Source organism: Cyprinus carpio, chromosome A9, assembly GCF_018340385.1.
Source record: "Cyprinus carpio isolate SPL01 chromosome A9, ASM1834038v1, whole genome shotgun sequence".
NCBI lineage: Eukaryota > Metazoa > Chordata > Actinopteri > Cypriniformes > Cyprinidae > Cyprinus > Cyprinus carpio.
In genome coordinates, this window is record NC_056580.1 from 17,165,996 (window position 1) to 17,188,086 (window position 22,091).

At 38.8% G+C, this 22,091-nt stretch overlaps 1 protein-coding gene across 1 annotated transcript; it reads right to left on the reverse strand.

The window, feature by feature from the left end:
- Positions 1-798: 798 nt before the first annotated feature.
- On the reverse strand, positions 799-20,804 carry LOC109099202 (discoidin, CUB and LCCL domain-containing protein 2-like). The gene is made up of 15 exons (XM_042763817.1): positions 20,494-20,804; positions 18,526-18,750; positions 17,789-17,926; positions 12,922-12,973; positions 12,681-12,753; positions 7,022-7,155; positions 6,097-6,137; positions 5,677-5,892; positions 5,439-5,563; positions 4,666-4,813; positions 4,457-4,585; positions 3,602-3,695; positions 3,375-3,421; positions 3,182-3,295; positions 799-3,097 (listed from the first exon to the last, which is right to left on the reverse strand). The coding sequence occupies exons 1-15, from the start codon at positions 20,600-20,602 to the stop codon at positions 2,724-2,726; spliced, it is 2,019 nt and encodes a 672-aa protein (XP_042619751.1). The 5' UTR covers positions 20,603-20,804; the 3' UTR covers positions 799-2,723.
- Positions 20,805-22,091: the final 1,287 nt, after the last annotated feature.

Here is a 22,091-nt window from a genome sequence, read left to right on the forward strand (position 1 = left end):
CTGCCAGCAGGAGGCGTCTGTGACAATCCTGATCTGTGAACGCGCGGCGCGATTACAAACCTCCTGTGTTTACTGAACACTGGGTTTGCTTGTTATACAGCACACGAGTGGCAATTTTTCATTTGAAAGTTGCATAAGAATGCATCAGTTTACAAACTTAGCTTATGTATTTGTTATGCGTTTTCAACACTCCAAATAGTTTACATAGTGACTCCTTGCTCGTCAGTTTGGTATAATTCCACTCAGTCAGGCGCTAATATTTGCAGGAAATTTCAGGACATTTGTTAGTCTGATTTGTTTATGAGGAGCTTTGTATACACAGCGGCGGAAAGTCAAAGGGAGTAGATGACGTATCAGTGAGTGACAGGAGTGTTTTCTAATTCTTCTGTTAATTATTACACATGCATTATGACCTTATATTAATTTAGGGAAGACATAGAATATTTCAATTCTCTGGTCACACTGCAAGACTACTTGAATGAACTACAAAATAGTGGGTAATTAAAATATTGAAAAAGAATAGGTGAAATTTGTGTAAAAATATAATTTTCCACATATATAATTACATTATTTTAAAATGAAATTTTGATGTTAATAAAAAAAGACATTTTGAAGCTCAAATCTGTTAATATGCTTTGGGATTTCAACTGCGGAGGTCACATTAATAGATGTCTGTTTATATGTCAATATAGTTTTGTGAATATTAAATAAAAATAAGAAATAACACTGATGAATACATTTGAAGGCCAGGATACATTAATCCAACTGTCTAAAAAAAAGATATATATAAAACTTCAATTTAACATTTTAAAATTTTATTGTATTTTATTTTTATTGTTTTTTTTTATACAATCTACAGTACCAATCATCATTTAGAGACAGATGTACAGTGAACGGCAGACACACATGACAAACAGACTTGTGGATACAGTGCACAGAAATACATTACATAGAACTCTGACAGGATTTCAAAAACTATAAGCAGACATGCACATACACGACTGAATCTGGTATAAACTCACAAAGACATCAAAACATACAGGCACGTCCACAGAGACACCAATGTGGATATTTCATTGCTTTAAGCCAGTAAACTATCGCAAGTACCGAAATACGACTTGTTTGGTATTATAGTAAATGACAAACGTAACAGTGTACAAATCTGACTTTGAACATGCATCACCCTGGCACCCAATAGTGTGAGGCAATGTTTGGTCTGATAACATTAAATCAAATGGATAATATGCTTGGATTGATTATCCATCAGGTTGTTTGGTCAAGTCAACAATCCAAAAAAAAAAAAAAGACAAAGACAACTTGGCACAGAGTGAATCTTGTTATAGGCAAGAATGTTGGCATACTGTGTTTTGCTCTTTAACCTTTGACCGGTAAAGGGTCACATCTGGTAAAGGTACCCATTAGGACAGTGTAACCATGGAAGCAGTGCATGCTTGGTAGCTTAAACCTGACCTGTTAGTGGTTTGGGAGTATTAATACAAGACACATCAGCAGGAAAAATAAAATGGATTTTTGCGTGGCACAGGTTTTGACGTGCATGACTAATAATATACTGTATTTGGCATGAATGTGTATGTGCAGTCAAGCACTGAGGACTTTTCCATGGAAACTGAAAATGCAGCACCTGCACCATTGCTGTACCATTATTTTTAAGAAAGGCCTGGCTAGTTCCTGTGCTGAATAAATGTTTGTCTGTCTGTCCTACTTTAATTTATTCAGACTTAACTGAACAATGCACGCTTCCAACATCCGTTCCAATACCTTGTGAGCTGCCTACCAAGACAGCATTTTAAGGCATAATGAGTTCAATGAGTTCAGTGAAAAGATGGCGGACAAGTTGAGAAATATTTTGATAATTATAAATAACCACGTCATTCAATAATGAAAGCTATTTATAGCCTAACTAGTTAAATATATGTAAAAACTGACTATTTTGTAAATGTATTTTTATGCTTATTAGACTACTAAAAAAAGAAAAGAAACATCGTAATATTGATGTATAGATTGCAGACCCCTGAATCTATTAAACTAACCAAATCACGGCATGTTTCAAGGTACTGGCAAATATTGTATCTCTGGCTAAGAAAATCAATGCCAGATAATAAGTTAGTATGCTGCATTGTTAAGGCAGATGTCTATGTAGGCAAGTTAACTCACTAGGTTTTGGAACAGAACTAGAGAAACCAGCACAGGCCTGTGTTGCTATGTCACAAAGAAGGCACCTATGTAACAGCAGAATACAATACAACAGTGCAAAACGACAGTGAATCACAGTGTTATGAGAGTGTTTGTCTATTAATTTGCAATGCGATCATTTGTGATTTTGTGAGGGTGGTTTTGTTGAAAATATATTTGCCTAAAGGGAAAAATGTGCCTTACAATGAGCGATCGAGATGAATACATCTCCGCTCTCAGGAAAATGCACAGATATATAAGGACTCACAGTTTGATAGCAGAGCACAGTCACATATATGCACTCGTACACACACATTTAGACGTATGAACACACAAAACACTCACAGAACACAGTAGTGTAACGAGATCTCTGCTGTTCTCTCTCTCCTGACATTCCTGTGTGTTATTTCAGTGATAGGACTTGCACGGTGTACAATTTGAGACGGCACATTCTGATCTGATCTGCAGATTTCTGGGAAAGGTAGTGCTCAGCCCAGGGTTTCCAAATGGGTCCGCTCTTTTGTGACTGGTCAGTCTTTGTTCTGACACTGTGCAGTGTGGGCATTCTGTGGCACTTGGTACAACTGTCCCTCTGTGGGTGTGGCTTGATCAGATGTGCTCTTGGGTGTGTCATAGGCTGAGCTTGCTGATTGGCTGCTGTCTGTCCGAGCCACTAAACTACGCCCCCTGAATGGTAGAGTGCCTCCTGATAGGTGGTTAGCCCTGTCAATCATGATTGGCGTGGCATATTCAGTGCCAGAAGCAGGAAGGGGCTCAGCGTAAGCATGGTAATGTTCCGGGGGAATAGGTGCATCATACTCAGGGCCACCAGCCTCTTCGGGCTTAAATGTTGACCTTTGTCCAAGAGAGGCCATAGTACCGGTGACAAGCGGTTGGGCGTATTCTACATGGATGGGCAGAAAATAGATAGTTCAAGGGTTTGTTGGAGAACATAAAACTAATTTGACCAGTTTGTTTGTATGCTTACCTGCAGGCTCCACCCGGGGTCTCTGGTGGTCCACTTGTGCCGTGGAACTGTAACGAACACAGTCGTCTCCGTCCAACTTAGAGGGCAGCAACTGTTTCATACTCTTCCACCACACTACAACACAAATTCATGCATGTTTAATAATTAATGTAGGTGGAAATGCAAAAGAGTAAACAACTGAGAACAGACGCACCTGTGCGCTCCCAGTGTGGAAGGTCATAAGTCACCTCTGGGCTTTTTCTGTAGGTTTGAATACAGATGGTGAAGATTTAAGGCTATTCGCATTAAGTTAAAATTTTCATGAACAACACTGTTTTAATATGAGGCTAAAATATTTTAGCGTAATGATCTCTTGGCGATTTTTTAATTTCTATCTCAGATATCAAATATTTTGTTGAGATATGGAAATGTTTTACTGACCTGTTCTTCCACAGCCATGAGCACACCATCACTAACACCAGGGTTGTCAGAACCACCACCAATACAGGAACCAACACTGCCACCAGTGCCACCTCTGTTACATTTACACAGCATATTAATATCATCAATCTTGTGTTAGCTAAGTTATCAAAATGTAGTTAAATATTAATATTTATACTGTTTTGTCTAAATAAATGAAAAATAAAGCACTGAAATCAAGATGCTGCAAATATACTGATAATAAATACTGTATTTAAAAGGACCGAAAGATGGATACAACCAATTAAAATTGGGCTATTTCACCCATTTTTTGCATGCGATTTGTATTTTTATAATTAGAGTAATTATAGTTGTTAACTTAGCAACATGCTAAAATGAGAATCAACTGGAATTAACAGTAAATCCTAAATGTGTGCACTTCATATGAGAAGCACGTGAAAAGCAAGTTTGCTGCCTACATAAAACATCTTAAAATCAGTCAGTTTTTGAGGTTCCATTTCACAAAGAATGCTGCCTGAGGGGCCATTCACACAGAATATGGTTTTGCCTTCCAGTGTGCTGCTTTTTCATTGTTTTTCTATTTAAACAAAGTGTTTAACCATCACATTCACTGCTCGCTCATGACAGCATTCTAAAAACCCAGCGGGCAGGTTAAAAGAAGTTTAACTTTAAAAAAAAAAAAAAAAAACATCTCTAGGCCTTGAGTTTTTTTTGTCATTCAGCTGCCTTGCATTTTTTTAAAACGCACATTTTAAAGCCCCTAAGAAAGCAGATGCCTATATAGACAGCAAGGCAGCTCACTAAAGTTTGTTACAAAGCTCATATGTTAAATAACTGAATAAACTGTGTTCTTACCATCGTTAGAGTGCGGAGGCATGGTGGTGTTTCGGATGTTGGGCGTGTGTGTCGTCCTCTCCTGTAGGGGGGGCACTGTGCTTTTTCTGCGAGGGGGAGAAGGGGCTGTATGGAAGATTCTTGGCCTCGCTGACCAACAGAAAGAGATCCAATCATGTTTAGCACAGATAATTAGCCAAAAATGAGATGCTTTCTCTGATTCGTCTCACCTGCATGAGGTTGGCAGCCCAGCAGCTCCATTTTAAGGGCGATCCTCTGGTGCCACTGCAAGGGACATATTCTGATAAAGCGTGCTTCAATTGGAGGAATAAAGTTGTTCCGCACTTCCTGGAGATAGTTGGTGTTGCCTTGGAAAATCTGTTACAGAGACACAAGGACACATTGTCTTGGCAACAAAGAACATTTGGCCTCAGACCAAGGTCCGTCTTATTTACGCCTAATCAATGCGGTTCTCGTTAAGCTCCCTGACAGTCGATAGACATTCATTATTAATGACCACAGAGTGCACTTTAATTTCAGGCTCCTTAAACCTCAGGAAGGTAAAACCCTTTTTCCTGGAAATATACAAACAGTGATGTCATTCTGCAGCAGTTCCATAATACCCCCAAACACAAAAGAAGACTGAGCAACAAAACACATGGTCTGCTTCAAAACCTATTGAGCTGGATATGCTAGTCAATTTATGGTGCCTTTTAAGATACCTTGTTTTGGCTAAATTCAATTGCATCGCATTGCTTAAAATGAAACACAAGACGGTGAATAGGGGAAATCCAAAATTTTACCTAATATTACATCCTAGCATTAGGGTAATATCAATATCTGTTGAAATGAATTGAAAGTCAAGTATTCTGTGCACAGTGGTATTGCTGCCAACGTAGAGCATTCCAAATCAGTCATTTATAAAGTTACTGATGGCTAGGATCCTTTCTTAAAAGAATTTGGAACAGAGTTAAGCTAACACAATTCAAACAATCCTCCACACCTTGTTTTTATCTGATTCCACTTCTTGATAGGGTTTCCATTGCTGTCCATCATGGCTATAGAACACTTCATAAGCTGAAATGTAAAACTGATATTCTTGGAGGCTGGAGCCAGTGGTGGTAATACCTGAGAAGCAGAGGCAAATGACTGACCAATCACTGATCCTTTCCTCTCTCTCTCTCTCTCTCTCTCTCTCACACACACACACACACACACACACACACACACACAAACTCTACCTGTTATTTTTTTCTCTTTCTTCAAGTCCACTTGAATCCATTCTTTTGTGTCACTGTTGGCTGCTGCCCACGGACGTCCTGGTGTTTTGAGGCGAGCCCCTGTGGGGCCCCAGACAGTGGGCTCCTTTCCGTGACCACCCCATTCCCACTCTGAGGAGGCTGTGATCTGAGAGTCACTGACCACCCCTGACTCCAAACCCAAAGTGCCATAGCAGCCTTGAAGAGAGAGAAAATGAAAGGTTCTATTATTAGATCATCAAGGTGTTGGGCATTTCTGTAGAATTGACAGGAATAAAGAAAAAAATGCATTTTTAAATCTTTATTAAATGAAAGTATATAAAATCTCTATTATATATATATATTTTTTATTAAATAAAAGTTATAATAACATAATTTTTGATACATGATTGATTTACTCACCGCTAGTCTTGAAAGTAAACAGGCTGGGGGAGAGATTTCCACTGTAAGAGGGAGAAAGATGCAGAGCTGTCATTCTGTCTACCGATCAATCAGTTTATTACATAGATGGAAAAAATCTCAAAGAGAGAACTCAAATCAAACTAGATTTGCATTTCCAGAAAGAAATACCAGTGCTTGCAAGGCAGCAAAATGCTTTAATATGTTTAAGGTTTGGGCTTTGATTCTGTGTAAATGAAATGCACACAGCATGCATCTAGTTTTCCACTGGTTACACATGAGAATCAACAAACAACGCAATATCATCTTTGTGGTGTAGACAACCACAGATAACTCCAAATTAATGCATCCAGTATGCAAAACTTAAGCTGCTGTTTAAGCTGTGTTCACGTCATGTCGGAATCACCATAATTACCAGATGCCAATTTAGAGCAGTTCAGGTCCTCTGACTCAGAAAGTTTTCATTACTATGGCAACGCACAATTCATAATGAAAAGATGAATCCATGTGCCGCTTTGTTGTTTATGGTAGTACTTAATTCACTACATTAATTCACCTCTATACGCTCTTGCAAAATACTGAAGAACAAAAAAAATTAAAATATATATGACTATAATATAATATAAATAAAGCTTAGATAAAAATTATTTTTCAACATTAATTGCTAGTAATAAGCAGTAATTACAATTGCAATTGTAACTGGAAGTGTTCTGCAAACTGTTCAAGAAACAATATTTACTTTTTAATATACATTTTTAAATCCCTCCCCACACACACACAGATAGATAGATAGATAGATAGATAGATAGATAGATAGATAGATAGATAGATAGATAGATAGATACTACACTGCCTTGCAAGCCCTGTAATCAAATGAAAGAGATTTTCCCATGAAGAAAGCAAGCAAGAATGCAAATGGGTTACTCACGGCACAGATTTCACATTGTTGGCCAGTGAGCTTTCGTAGTGTGGGATGCCTTTGCTGCTGACCACACTGATTTGCCCCCCCAGAGTGTTGGAGACCACACCCGCATGAATACCGGCCAGACAGAGAGGAGAAGACTGCAGAAAGAGACGGTGAGACATTAAGACAGCTGACACTGACTCACTCACCTAAAACCCACAACCTGTGACTTGGCACGATGAGGTCACATCCTTGAAGCAGAACTGCAGTGGTATCATTTATGCCACTGTGATAAAGAATGATGGCTGATTCATTACACTAACTTCTTCCAGAGTTTAGACTGAGACTTACACAAAAAACATGCACATACAGCATTCTCTCAGGCCACATACACACTGAAAAGTTTTGGGAATCACAAAAGCGTATATGATACTATTCATAAGTTTGGGCTCTGTACATTTTATTTTTAAGAAATTACTAATTTTATTCAGCAAGGACGCATTAAATTGATCAAAAGTGACAGTAAAGATATTGGTATTGTTACAAAAGATTTCTATCTCAAATAAATGCTGTTCTTCTAAACCTTCTATTAATCAAAGAATCCTTCTGTAATGAAAAGGTATATAGTTTGAACATTATATTAAAGCAGCACAACTGTTTAAACATTGATTATAATAAGAAAGATAATGTAGAACAGTTATTTTAAATTGTGATAATATTTAAAATGATTACTATTTTTATTAATATTAATAATACTATTTCACAATATCAAATTAGTGCAGCCTTGGTAAGCATAAGAGACTTCTTTCAAAAACGCTTTTAAAAAAATCTTACTGACCTCAAACTTTTGAACAGTAGTTTATTTGTGGGAATATATCTCTTAAATTAAATTATCTTCCAGTGTTGTGTACAGAATAAATAAGTTGCTCTTATAAACTCAGGACTGCTAACATAGTGGTAACCATAGCAACATATCAGGTGTTTTTCAAGAAACTAACATTAGCGACCAGAAATGCATTATTATTATCCTGTAATTCTCAGTAAACTACAGCTGACAGACATTCACCATTTAATTAGCTCATTAAAGGGATAATTCACCCCAAATCTGTCATCCTTTAATCACCCTCATGTTGCTCCAAACCTGTATGACTTCATTTCTTCTGCATGTGGAACACAATTTTTTATTATTTTTTTGGTCATGTAATGAATGTCACAATTTAATTATATACACTTTTTCCAAAATATCATCTTTTTTTTCTCAGGAGAAAGTCAGTCATGCAGGTTAGGATTGACACAAGGTAAATGATGACAGAATTTAAATTGCTTCTGCTTCTGCTTTTTTCCTTTCCTTTTGAACATTTGAAACCAACTGAAAAATTGTCTGTCAATGTGAATTCTTAATGAATTCAGTTGTCAGTTGCAGTCGACGCTCAAATAAATAACCAAATATGTTTGTGCCCATTAAAAGAATCAGGTGAGATCCAACTTCTGATCTCTGACTGATCTCTAAACTAGCTGACTTAGGTCTTTCCCAACCCATATGTCACTGGATCAAGGACTTTTTTACTAACCGCCCCCAGACAGTTATACTAGGCCCCCACCTCTCCTCCACCCTCACACTCAGCACTGGCGCCCCACAGGGCTGTGTGCTGAGCCCCCTTCTCTACACCCTCTACACACACGACTGTGCTCCCACTCACCCCACCAACACCATCAAGTTTGCGGACGACACAACCATGGTTGGGCTTATCTCAGGGGATGATGAGACTGCCTACAGGGACGAAGTCCAAAGACTGACAGCGTGGTGTTCAGAGAACAGTCTCATCCTGAACTCCTTAAAAACAAAAGAACTCATAATGAACTTCCGTAAGAGCAGTGCAGCCCCCAAACCACTATACATCAATGGGGACTGTGTGGAAAGAAAAGGGTCCCTGTTTTCAAGTTCCTGGGTACAGACATCTCTTCAGATCTCTCATGGACTACCAACACCACCACCGGTTAAGAAGCCACAGCAGAGACTCCACTTCCTCAGAATCCTCAAGCAGAACCACCTGCAAGAGAAACTGCAGGAGAGCTCTTCGGAGAATCATCAGCACAGCCCAGAAGATTATTGACTGCCTGCTGCCCTCTCTGGAGGTCTTATTCAGCTCTCGCTGCCTTAGTAGAGCAGCCAACATACAAAGATTAAAGACCCATCCCACCCTGGACATCAGCTGTTTGACTGGCTGCCTTCTGGTAGACTTTTCAGGTCTATCACATCATGGACAGCTTCTACCCCAGAGCCATTCTTGAACTGAACACTGCCAAACAATCTACCTAGACTCTCGGTCTTTCTTGATCACAATACCACTGAACATTGCATAGATGCAAATAGTATTTTCAACTGTTCCTCGTTGGTTTACATTTCAACTGTACTTCTGCACTAATGTTTTTACATTTCAACTGCACTATTTCACTACTTGTTTACATTTCAACTGCACTACTTGTACATAGGGTCACCGCAACCCAGACCTCAGCTGCTATGCCATTGTATCATATTGTATCTTTTTATCACATTGTCCTATTGATGTATATATTATTTTTTTTTCGATCCTGCACCTTTTTAATTAACAATGTTCCAATACCTTTGATGTTATGTGTGAATAACACCAAGGATTGCTACTTAATTACATTGTACTCTGTGCAATGATAATAAAGGAATCTAAATCTAAATTTAAACTTGGAATTGGTTTAGTTTCAATTGTGAATGTTGACTATACAACGTTATTCTGCCTGCATTTGTGGACTACTGATGAAGAATAGCGATAAAGCTTGCCATAAAATACAACTCATTTAGCAGCTTATGAGGTGACAGGATATGTACCACATTTGCCATCTGCTGTGGCAGCGCATAAAGGACAAAATGCAAGTACCATTTACACACCTAATGTGCATTCCTCCCTCTATTTTGTTGAATTAGGGCCTTAAAAGCTCCCTGTCTTTCTTAATAACTTGCCTAATGTGTCCAAGGCCTCCACAATTAATCAAATAAACAAATCAAGATTACGTTTACAACAGAAATGTCTGTTGTGCATGTGAACGCAATATAATCAAACTGATTTAAATCAGTCTTATAGTCCTGTCAAAAAAACAAAACAATCCTAATAAACAATTTTTAAACAATCTGATCCACAGATGCGTGTTTTATGGCGCACATATATCCGCGGTAGCACTCGAATGCACATCATGCTGAAATCACAATATCCAAAATCTTAAGTAGGAACTTCCCAGAAGGACTTCAAGAAAAAAAAAAAACACATCTAACTTCAGTGTGTCTATGTCCAGAGCCACTTGCTGTCTGGCACTAGAATAATAGTAAAATTGCTAGTTCAAAAATAAAAAAAATGACAGTTCTGATTAAACATACACACACAGTTGGGACTCAACTCAACTCAACTCAACCAAAAAGAGACCACAAACACTAGAAAAACTCTCAACACCCACACACACTAGGCAAACTCTCAACACCCACACACAACGACACCGCAAACATACACCACTTCCTCTGGGCAAAATAAAACACTGCTCTCGCCACAAACACCACACACACACGTTCGTCAAGGCGTCATATGGGCCCTGCACTAATTCTGAGGGTGTATCTGAGCTGAGAAATAAGACTGTTGTCAGCTGGTCTGCATTAGAAAGCCATTCAGCCAAACCTGATCTAACATCTCCCAGAGAAACACGTTGTCATACACACATAAAAAACACATGCACATACATCCAAACACACAGACGCACATACCAACACACCCCTAGGAGACCAAGAGCTCTAAAACTGACACACAGAATCATTTACAATGACTCAGCTTCAAAAGAACGTCTGCTTCTGGCTCTGTCTTTCCCTCAAACTCATATTCATACACCCTAAACACTGCTTTCAATTTTAAAACACGCTTTCAAGAAGTTAACTGCATATTGTGTTCAAACTGACAAAATGAAATCATCTACAGTTTAAAGCAAACAGGAAGCATTGAAGCAGTGATGAGGTCATCAGCAATGACCTAATCAATGTACGGCTAAGACAGTGTGCGGTCGCTCTAAAAGACTTATACAATGGAAGCCTGGTAACAAAACAGGCAGAACTGGTGAATTCAGTAAGTGTTTTAAATATGCTGTTGCTTTAAAAGTATAACTAAACAGTTAAACATCACTTGTTAGCATGATAGTTGTGTGATATAATCATTTATTTGTGCAATTTCAAGAGTTTCCTAACCAACTTACTAAAAAGATGCAATTCTCTGAATAAATAATTGCTAAGTGAATTCCTTCTAACTTGTATTACATCAATACACATTCCTTAAAGACTGAATAACACTTTTATAAACACTTCTTAAGAATGCAAAGAATTCAGACAGAACATTTCAAACATGAAGCCATAGAGAATACTTTACTTTAAAGAGCTAAATGACCGCAGTTAAAGAGGATAAAAAAAAAAAAAATAATGCAGAAGCAACAGCACACACACTCCTTGTGTCCCTGAGCGGTGTCTGGTTTTTCCGAGCCAGATCTTCTCAGAGAATTCAATGACAGTCATTCACAGTGGTTCTCAAGTTGAGAGCTCACTGGAGGAGAAAAGAATCAGTGAATAATGAAATGATAGTCAGTTTCTTCATACAGTGTATGAAGGCTTGAAATATAGTGCATAAGTGACAGTTTATAACTTCTGAAGAGAAATAGCACAGACAATGGACAAGGATTAATCTAGTGCACATACTTTGAAAGGCTACTGCTGCATCCCAATTTGCCTACTTATACTATGCCCTAAAAGTATTTTGCAAAGAAAAAATACATACTTTTAAGTGTGTAGCAGGAAAGTAGGCAAGCTTTGGGACATACTACTTCGTCATAACTGCGTCTTTAACGTACCAATCTGTCACTTAGTTGCGTGCATCCTGTCACTGTTTAAACTGCCCTGTCAATCATCCGGTCACAGTTAAAATCCTTCAAATTCATTTCATTTAATTTCCTACGGTACTGGAGAGAAATAAAATAGTACGTTGACCTGCCAGTTGTGGGTGTTTCATGACAAGAAGTCTCCTCATGCATTTGCATGATGAATTTTGATAAAGTTTACGACCAAACGTAAATTTATGAAAGGTTACAGTACTGTTGCAGATGAAGTGTAATGGGGATAACATTAAATATTTTTTGTCAGGTTAGATAATATTATTAATCACTCAAACCACTTTATCCAAACCTCTCTACTTAACCATTGTTCTAGCATATACACCATGTTCGTAAGTTTTTTAACACTTTTTATTCATGTTTTATAGTTCTAATCAAATCCTTGTCCAATGCAGTGGGTTGTGGGGAATATTAGCCGTTAGAATGTGCATGGATCTGCACTTTGACTTATCATGATTTGGGACACATTAATTCTAATTTTGAATACTATTTAGGATGGTAGTATGCGAAAGGGGACGCAGCATATGTGTTCGACTGTACATATGCGCTAGCATTCGCATCAAAACCATAGTATAATTTGGGCTTAACACATTACTAAAAATGTCTCATTTACCGTTCTTTAAATAAAGTCATACAGGTTTGGAACAACATGAGGATGAGTGAATAATAACAGAATTTTCATTTTTGGCTCAACTAACCCTTTAATCTAACATCCACTCAGTAGTGGCATACTTACATCTCTGTATCCATGCGGTATGGTTCCCGAAACCTCTCCAAAGTCTGTCAGGCATCCAGCAGGACAGAATTTACTGCAAATGCAGGATGGTAAAATGAGACCCAGACACACATATATGCAAGAACATGCATACATATATATACACACACACACACACACACACACACACACACACACACACACACACACACACACACACACACCCCAGACAGCTATAAATGATAAATATAAATGTGGGTACCTGAACTCTGCTTCACTGAAGTGCTTTCCTTTTTCCAGACAGGTGATGAGGTCTGAAGGATGAGAAAGATACACATTTTCTTTGAACCCTCTTGAAATATATTTACCTCTGTCAGATAAAGCAGCACATCAGATGGTTTCCATGGTGACACTATTGATTAATGTCATCCTTCCACACAAAGATAATACGCAGTTGTATGTGTGTGTGTTACAGTATGTGCGCACTGGCCATTCAGTAAGTGGTGTAACAGACTGGTGTATTGTGTTTCATTTTTGTGGATAAAAGCCTCCATCTGAATGAACAGATCAATACCAACTTGATTTACATCCGTTACACTTTCCCGAAGAAAATATGACTGGTGCTCGCCCGTGCAAAACTTCCTGCCACAATGCTGGAATGTGTATGACTGTGTGTGCGTATTTCAGGTTCAAGGTATTTTGTGGTGTTATTGTACCCATTACTCACACCCACAACATGGATTCATCTGTCTCTTTCCTGACTCATGGGAAATATGATCTCTCTCTCTCTCTCTCTCTCTCTCTCTCTCGCATACACACAGTCTCTGAGTGGTGGGGTAAACAGGTGTAGCTCCCACATGGCAGTGCGAACCCCTGACCTCAGACAGCTCCAGAGTTCAAAGGGCAAATGTCATTGTTAAGATACATCAAACACAGAAGTGCACAGCTGTGATTCCAAAGATTAGGAGGCTCAGGAGGATGTGCCATGCTGTACAGAGCACCTTCACAAATGTGCTTACACAGCAGTTTGAAACTTTCTGCAACATTAGACATTATTACAAAAATAACTATCATTTTTTCTTATGCTTTGGGCGTTAGAGCTAGTTATTTGAACAAACCCCTAACCCTAACACGTGTGTCTACACCAGACACGAGTGGCTAAACTATACACACACAGCCAGATTTTTTTTTTTTTTTTTAAATCCTCTGTACTAATTAGTACTAAGACTGGCCTGGTCTGTTGTTTCTCAGTCGAAAAAGAAACAGAGGCAAAATCTATGTAATTTAAATCTATGTAACAAATCATGAAATTTGAGTAACCAGACAAAGTTACAACAAAACAAGTAATGCAAATGTTTTAAACTGTATTGTATGCTACTACTACGTCATCCGCTGAAATGCCACTCTCTCATGAAAGCGTGTATGGAGCCGTGTGGAGCACTTTTCATGATGCATTTATGCTCTCTATTTTGCTTTAAAATCTCGACCACCATTAATTGCCATTATAAAGCTTTGAAGATCCAGGACATTTTTTAATATAACTCCAATTATATTTGTCTGAAAGAAGAAAGTCATATACTCCTACGATGGCTTGAGGGTGAATAAATCATAGGGTAATTTTCATTTTTGGGTGAAATATCCCTTTAACTACATTTTACTGTTGAAGTCGCTGTTATTTTGAATGGTACTGCATGATGATGCAGCGGTCAGGTGGTACAAGTCAGAGCTTTCAGAAAATTCAAGATTACAAGTGGACACTTTTATTTTTTGCAAGCCACAAACTTGTAGTTGTGGTATTTTAACATGCCGTGAACACACCGTATACATTCATAAGTGTCAAAACTGAAGTATACTTTAGGCATCTCTAAGCATTTAACAATGTCATGTTTATGCAACGGACATGGATGATAATTTTTAATCACGCAGCGTATTTAGCCTAGGTGTGCTATTACTTAATTGTTATTATTGATAAACTTCTAGATGTTATTTTTTAAATGGTCACGTCACACTGATTTTTACTGTAAAGCTGCATGGTAGCAATTTGTTTTGTGTAAAGCACTATATAAATAACCTTGACTTGACTGGACTTGACTTTCTAAGCAATCTGACTTGCAATGTAAACCCAGCAGACACTGAAGGAGTGGCCTGAGCTACAACTACAGATTTGGCCAATAAGCAACAGCCCACAACACCTTAGCAACAAGGAATCCAGTTTCACACATGAAAACGTCTCAGGTTACGAATGTAACCATGGTTCCCTGAGTAGGGAACGAGACACTGCGTCCTCTAGGTGTCGCTATGTGGGAACGCCTCGTCGTGAACCGTGTCTGAAGCATACATTGAAAAAACACCAACAAGTTGGCCGGCGACAACCCCTGACATCACTACTGGTGCGAGTATAGATAAATAGGCACCAGGAGAACACGTCATTCACTTCTTCATCTGAAGCTTGCGTCCGAAGCATTGCAGGAAGCTAGAGGATGCAGTGTCTCTTTCCCTACTCAGGGAACCATGGTTACATTCGTAACCTGAGACATTCTATTTAGGGGGAAATTGTAACTGCGTCCTCTAGGGGTTGCTATGGGGAAAAGTATACCCATGCCGCCATGCTGAGGGGAGTGCAGGCCAGAATCATGGCGAGCACTAAGTACCAACTCTACCATTTCCATGGGAGTTGCCCCTGGGAAGTTAGATGGCTGTCCGTGACATTATCCCTTACGGCCAAAGGCCTAGGCTACATACCCGACTTACCTGTTAGGGTCTTGACCCGGGGTAGAGCCCAAGGCTTGGAATCAAGAAAGATTCCTTTAAAGGGATACAGCAAAGAACCTAGCATTTTATACTAAGTCTTGCCTGTCACACAGGGGCTACCGCTTGCTGTTGCATAAGCTTGCTGAAGGAACTGTCTCAACAGATCCCTAGTAGCAACACCCTGTTTAGATAGGTATCCGAGGATACATAGGTGGAGTGACGCCCAAGATGAACGGGGCTTTACCAACTCATGAAAGGGCACGAAGCAACCGCGCGAAGCCCTCTCCATATAGGATTTTAGAAAAAACACAGAGCACTAGTGTGCGAACTTACCACAGTGTGAATTTCAGAAAGTGCGCAACGACTTCATGTGCGCACTTACCATAACAATGGATTTTAATGGGGGGGCTCTCACGTCACTCTAAAAAAGCAGCTCATAGATGGGATGGTGCATCCCAAACAATATGTTTAAGAGTCATCAACTCGATCTATGGTAATAATGCTGGAGCGCTCTGGGGGAAAAACAGTGAACTCAATCTCGCGGGAGAGGAGAACTCCGAATTCAGGAAGAGAGTAGCGCATTCATAGGCAACCCTTTTTGGTAAAGGGGAGTGCTGCTAAAGTACTACGAGAACCGCCCAAATAGCCCTTCATGTTGAGGGAAGCGATGCTTGATGTGTATTAATAAAGACACACTGGCTGAGTGGAGCCCAAGGAACCAAGGTCTAACCAACTCAAAGAAAGGGAACGAAGCTGAGCGTGTAATCCTTACCGTACAGGATTTCAGAAAGTGCGCAGAGTCTAACGTGCACACTTACCCCTTGTGTGGATTTTAGAAAGTGCGCAAGGTGCTAGCGCGCACACTTACCACTTACGTGGATTTTAGAAAATGTGCAAAGTGTTCAACATGCACACTCACCACCATATGGATTTCAGAAAGTACACCGAGCTTAGCGTGTGTATTTAAAGCTTCCTAAGCATCGCAGAGGTGCCGAACCACACGGGAGAGGCAAGCTCAAATTTACAAACCTCTGGCGAGGGGAGAATCACCTGAGACAGCATATACAAGAAGATTCTCGCATCTGCCACCTTTCCTTGACCCACGATTGCTCTTACCCCTACCCGCAGGTGGGGGAGGAGCTCAAGTCGCGACACTATCCTTCTGTGCCTGTCTCTGATCCTCAGATCGAGACGGAGCAGGACCCCTATGTTGTTCGGGCTCAGACCTGGACCTTCGTGGAATGAAGGATTTGAAGGCAGCGGAGTGCGCCTTCGCCTCCCTGAACTTCTCGACTACTGTCTCAAGGCGGCCTGCTTGGTAGTATGGTGAGAGAGATCTGTGGTGCGGTGCAGCTTAGCTACCTGATCACCCAAACAAACAACGCAAAGATTGTGTGTGTCATCGTGTGTCAAATAACGATGACACGGATGCACACACTGTCTGAACGCTTTGCTAGTAGTCGCCATGATAGACAGAGAAAGATCACTCTTACCACGTTCAGATGCACGCTTCAAACAGAAAAGTCAGTGAAGATGAAGAAGAGAATGACGTGTTCTCCCAGCACCTATTTATCTATAGTTGCACCGGTAGTGACGTCAGGGCCTGTCGCCAGCCAACTTGTTGGTGTTTTTTCAATGTATGCTTCAGACACGGGTCACGACGAAGCGTTCCCCCATAGCAACCCCTAGAGGACACAGTTTGAAGTGCCCTTGAAAGGGAACATTAATATGTGCAAGAAAGTGGGAAAAATCGACTTGCTTAGATGCATTTCTAACACTGTGACATCTTTGTGCCGTATGACACAAGAACCAACAGCCATTACATAATTTCCTCTCATTTTAAATCACTTTAAATTATTGACTCATCTGTTAAATTAACTACGTGCCATTCATAATCTCTGGACGCACCCTGGAACCAGGAAAAACCCTAACACCCATACAGTCAGAAACATACTCCTGAAATAATCTTTCTAATCAGTTTCATATGACGACCCTCAGTCTCATCTGAACAAACACACACACAGTTGCCATAGCAGCTCCTTTTTGTATCTTGAGACACATCCAAGCCTAATTCAACACTAACTCGTACAAACACAAGCTTTCACACATACAGGAAAATAAGTACACTACCATTTTTTTTAGAAAGCAATACTTTTATTCAGCAAGGATGCATGATTAAATTGATCAAAAATGATAGTAATGTTACAAAAGACTTAAACAAATGCTGTTCTTTTGAAAGTGACGTGACATACACACACAGGTGATAGTAATGTTACAAAAGACTTAAACATATATATATATATATATATATATATATCTGTTCTTTTGAAAGTGACGTGACATACACACACAGGAATAAATATTTATTGACTGCTTACCTGTGTGCTGGCTTTTGGTGTAGGAGAGGAAGAGGCCACGGCCGTTGTTGTGTGGTCCACTCATGAACTGCACTGTGACCTGATGCCCCTCAGACTGTATGACTGCGTCTCTCCATTCTCTCCCTCCACAAAACTTCACTGCAAAAAGAGAGATGGGATTAGTTTTCAATTATTTTCCACTCTGTACATTAGTGGGTGGTTTTGCTGCCATTACATAGACGCTGTTTACAACTGGTATTATAGTCAGCATAAAATTGAAATCACAAACATCTTTTCTTCTCATTGTGACATATATACATGTAAACAACATCTTTTTACTTTATATTATAAAATATTATTTTAACCTCAAGGTTACTGCTAGTGTGAATTGCTCAAAAAGTTGTTTATACTGTTTGTTATTCTTATTTTTTATTTATTTGGTTTATTTGAAATGATTTTATGTTTTTACGGTATTGTATAAGGGATCGTAAACTTAATTTTGCAATAATAACTACTATACAATGACAATAAAGATATTTAATTAAATTCAACACTGTATAATTTCATATTTGACTTTAACATCAGTTTTTGGCAAATTTTGGACAACACATTTTATTAATACCATGTGTAAATAGGGCCATGGTTTACATAAGTTTTGAAAAGACAAATGACTTTATTCCCAGCATTAATTCGTTTCTTTTCTCAAAGTACAAATTTGACTGAAGACCAGGAAAAAACAACAACAACCGATTTCTCACCAATTTCCATTCGCCCTGGTCCGTGGCCATTATAGAATCGCAGGTAAGACACTTGGCAGTTGTTTGTGTCTATGTCAAGATCCGCAATGCGCACAATGATTGTGTGTCCAGTGGTCACGCTGATCTCCCATTCACACACGCAGTTTGAGGGATAGGACAGAGGGTACCCCAGAGACGCCAGGCTTCCACTGCCCACACCCAGCACTGTGTGTCCACAGCCGTCCCCTGAAAAACATCCAGAAATTATCAAGCACTCTGCAGAGCTCAGATTCTAAGGTACTTTGATATATACATCATGCACCATGATGTAAAGAAGATACTACTCCAAGATAATATAATTTAACAAGATAACAGCATGGAACTCTTTATTAGTGTTATGGAAATTACAGTCTAATCTGGATACAGTATAGTCAACATAATTTAAGGTAAACTAAGATTTGATAGAGTGTCCAAATTTTGTCTTAATTATGCACAGAATGTTTTGTCACTTAAAACTTAAACTTCATTTGGTGAAATGTTTTGCTTGAAAATTGTGCAGAAGAGATCCTTGTTGAATCTTTAGAAGGAGAGAGAGAGAGAGAGAGAGAGAGAGAGATGAGATGAGATCGCATTGCATTGCAGCTGCTTGCGCTGCCTGTCACGCGTTTACACACCGAATGAAACTCAGCTTGCGCTGTTGTTACGTAATCCTTGCTGGACAATATTCAGACCCCCGGAGCAAAAACAACAGCCCCATCCACACAAACACACACCTCTAGTCTCAATGTTTCCCCTAGCTTTACTCCATCCACACAAACTTTTATTTCCAAAGTTTCATGCACAGAAAGTACTGTCAACTATTTCAGATAACAGTCTGAAAATAAGAGAAACTGGGACTGATTTTCAAGTTTCAATGAATTTTCCTTGTTTATACTTTAATTCAGCAAGGTATTAAATTAATTCGGCAAGGTATTAAATTTATCAAGGTGGCAGTGAAAACATTTGCTAAAGATTTCCATTTCAATGCTGTTTTTCAGAACTTTCTATTCATCAAAGAATTCTGAAAACAATTGTATCATAGTTTCTACAAAAATATTAGGCAGCACAGCTATTTTCAACATTGATAATAATAAAAAAATTTTCTTGAGCACCATATCAACATATTAGACTGATTTCTGAAATTTCATGCGATTTTGAACAATATTACAGACACTTTCAGCTGTTTCAAATAATGATAAGTATGAGACTGTGGCTTTTTGTCACATGTTTCCCTGACTATATTTCTCAAGGTAGGTTTCTATTTAAAATCCAGTTTCTGTATAAACACAAATCTGTAAGTCTTGGCTACATTCAATGTGGGAATTATTTTTTTTTTTAAATAGTTGACTGTTATATATATATGTGTGACATCTTAATCTCATGGGAGTGTGCATTATTTTTATGATATTTCTCAAATATTTGTAAACCTTACTGAGTTAACCCTTAGATTGCTTGAGAAGGACTAAAATCTGTGTGCTGTTAGTTTCTCTGTTTAAATGCAACAGCTTGACACTGGACAGCACATGAACTCGCTACATATTTGGGAAAGCAGCGGGGTAGGCGCTGCGTCATCACGTCCTTCTGTTGCTCCAGCTGTAGCACAGCAACAATCTAAGTAATGCATGAATGCACGCGCACGTATGCAGCACAAACTCCGCTGTTATTTAGCTGTACGTGTTTAATCAGTGAACTTATTACAGGTTCAGTCCTACTTAACTGTCTTTGTTAGTTTCTGGTGTAGTTAGCTTACGTGTCTTGATCAAACACATAATTGTGAGTTAATGAACCAAGTCTGGATTTGAACCAACAACCTTTCAGTTACCAGTCCGGTTTTTTAACCTCTAGTTTGTTGTGAAACCGCAATCAGTTCCAAAACCAAGTGGTGTTGAAGCTGTTAAGGAGAAGTTCAGCAACTCGTAAAAACTTTAACCCCCTATGAAGTTCACGTACCCTTCTGCGCCCGCGAGCTTCTGGCACCAAGGAGAAGGATGAAGACGATCAGGATGAAGACCGCAGCAGCCCCTCCGGTCCCTCTGCCCACCATTACCGACGCGTCCATCCCTGCAGCCTGCAGTCCGAATGCATAATGCAAAAGTGTCCTGATCGGGGCACAGTCCTGATAAGTGCGCGCGCGCGAGTGAGTGAGTGTGTGTTTAGTATCAGGATGGTTTTATTGACGCTTCCTGGACTCTTGAGCGGCACACCGTTAGAACAAACACGGGCTCTTCTTTCCCCGATCTATTACACGACTTCCTCAACTTCCGCTCCTCCCACCACACAGCGGCCCCTAGATGGGAATTCTGTGGTATTCCATACATTGTTGTGGATAAGGAGAGTTCAGTGGTTTGTTTTGCTTCACGGAAAGATGTGCTCGGAACAAAATGTCAACAAAACGTGAAAAAACACGAGTGAAAATCAATTATTAATAGACTAGCTGTTTTATATAAAGACTGTAAAATATGTGCATAAATGTAGCCTATATTTTTATGGCCGTATTGTTGTTACATATTTAAAATAACATAATATAATACTGATTATAATATTAATAACTTTTAAATGATTATTATTATCATTTGGTCTATTAATGTGATATCTGACATTTTATATTAAGACTTTAAAAGTTGTGCATAAGTAAACATTTTATATGGCTTATTGATAGGCTACGTAATTATTTATTAAATAATAGTAATAATAATGACATTTCATAGGTTACATTTTACATTATTACACCTAAAAGGAGAAAACAAATATTTATTCTAAATACTGACAAATGGAATTCACTTTAATAAATTTATGAATTGAGACTTTTTTTGCTCAATCTATTTAACCTCAGTCAGACATAAAATGTATCTTGAAGTAGGCATATTATGAATATCACACAGTAGCCATTTAGTTTTTCTGGTTGACATCATGGTTGTATGATATAAGATGATATGCAAATTTACCTAAAACTATTAAACTCATCACCCTCTGTGTAACCTTGTGTTGAACTCATAGCTGGTGAAATATAGAGGCCCATGGAGATGAAGGCCATCTTTGATTTTGCAGGTTTTTATACGAGTTTGTAAATGAAACATTAAAAAAGAGGTATACTGTAAAAGCATCTGTTACGAATATAGAAATCTTTCTTTTAAAGATCCATGTTTAAATTTCTGTTTAATGTCTGCTGAAGCAGGAGCTCAGTCACTTGAGTTCACTTGAGGCTGGTGGCTTTATAATGTCCAATTTCTCAAAGAACCACAGAAAGATGACTTATGACTGGAAACTCGCATCTGTGAATATGATACTTTGCTAAAATAATTATAAGATCAATTATAAATGAAATCAGTGGTTTGGAGGTTTTATTTCACATTCCCTTACAAATGAAAAAGTGTGGATGCATGTTATAGAGTGGAAAGCATATTTTACACTACATTTTCAAGCTTTCAGTTTCTATGAAGAGACTTTGGGTAGTTTTAATACATCTACATGGGCTTTGATTGTTACCACAAACATAAATTTAGTGCACATTTCAAGTTTCTTTCCACTTTAATATAAAAACAGTCAAC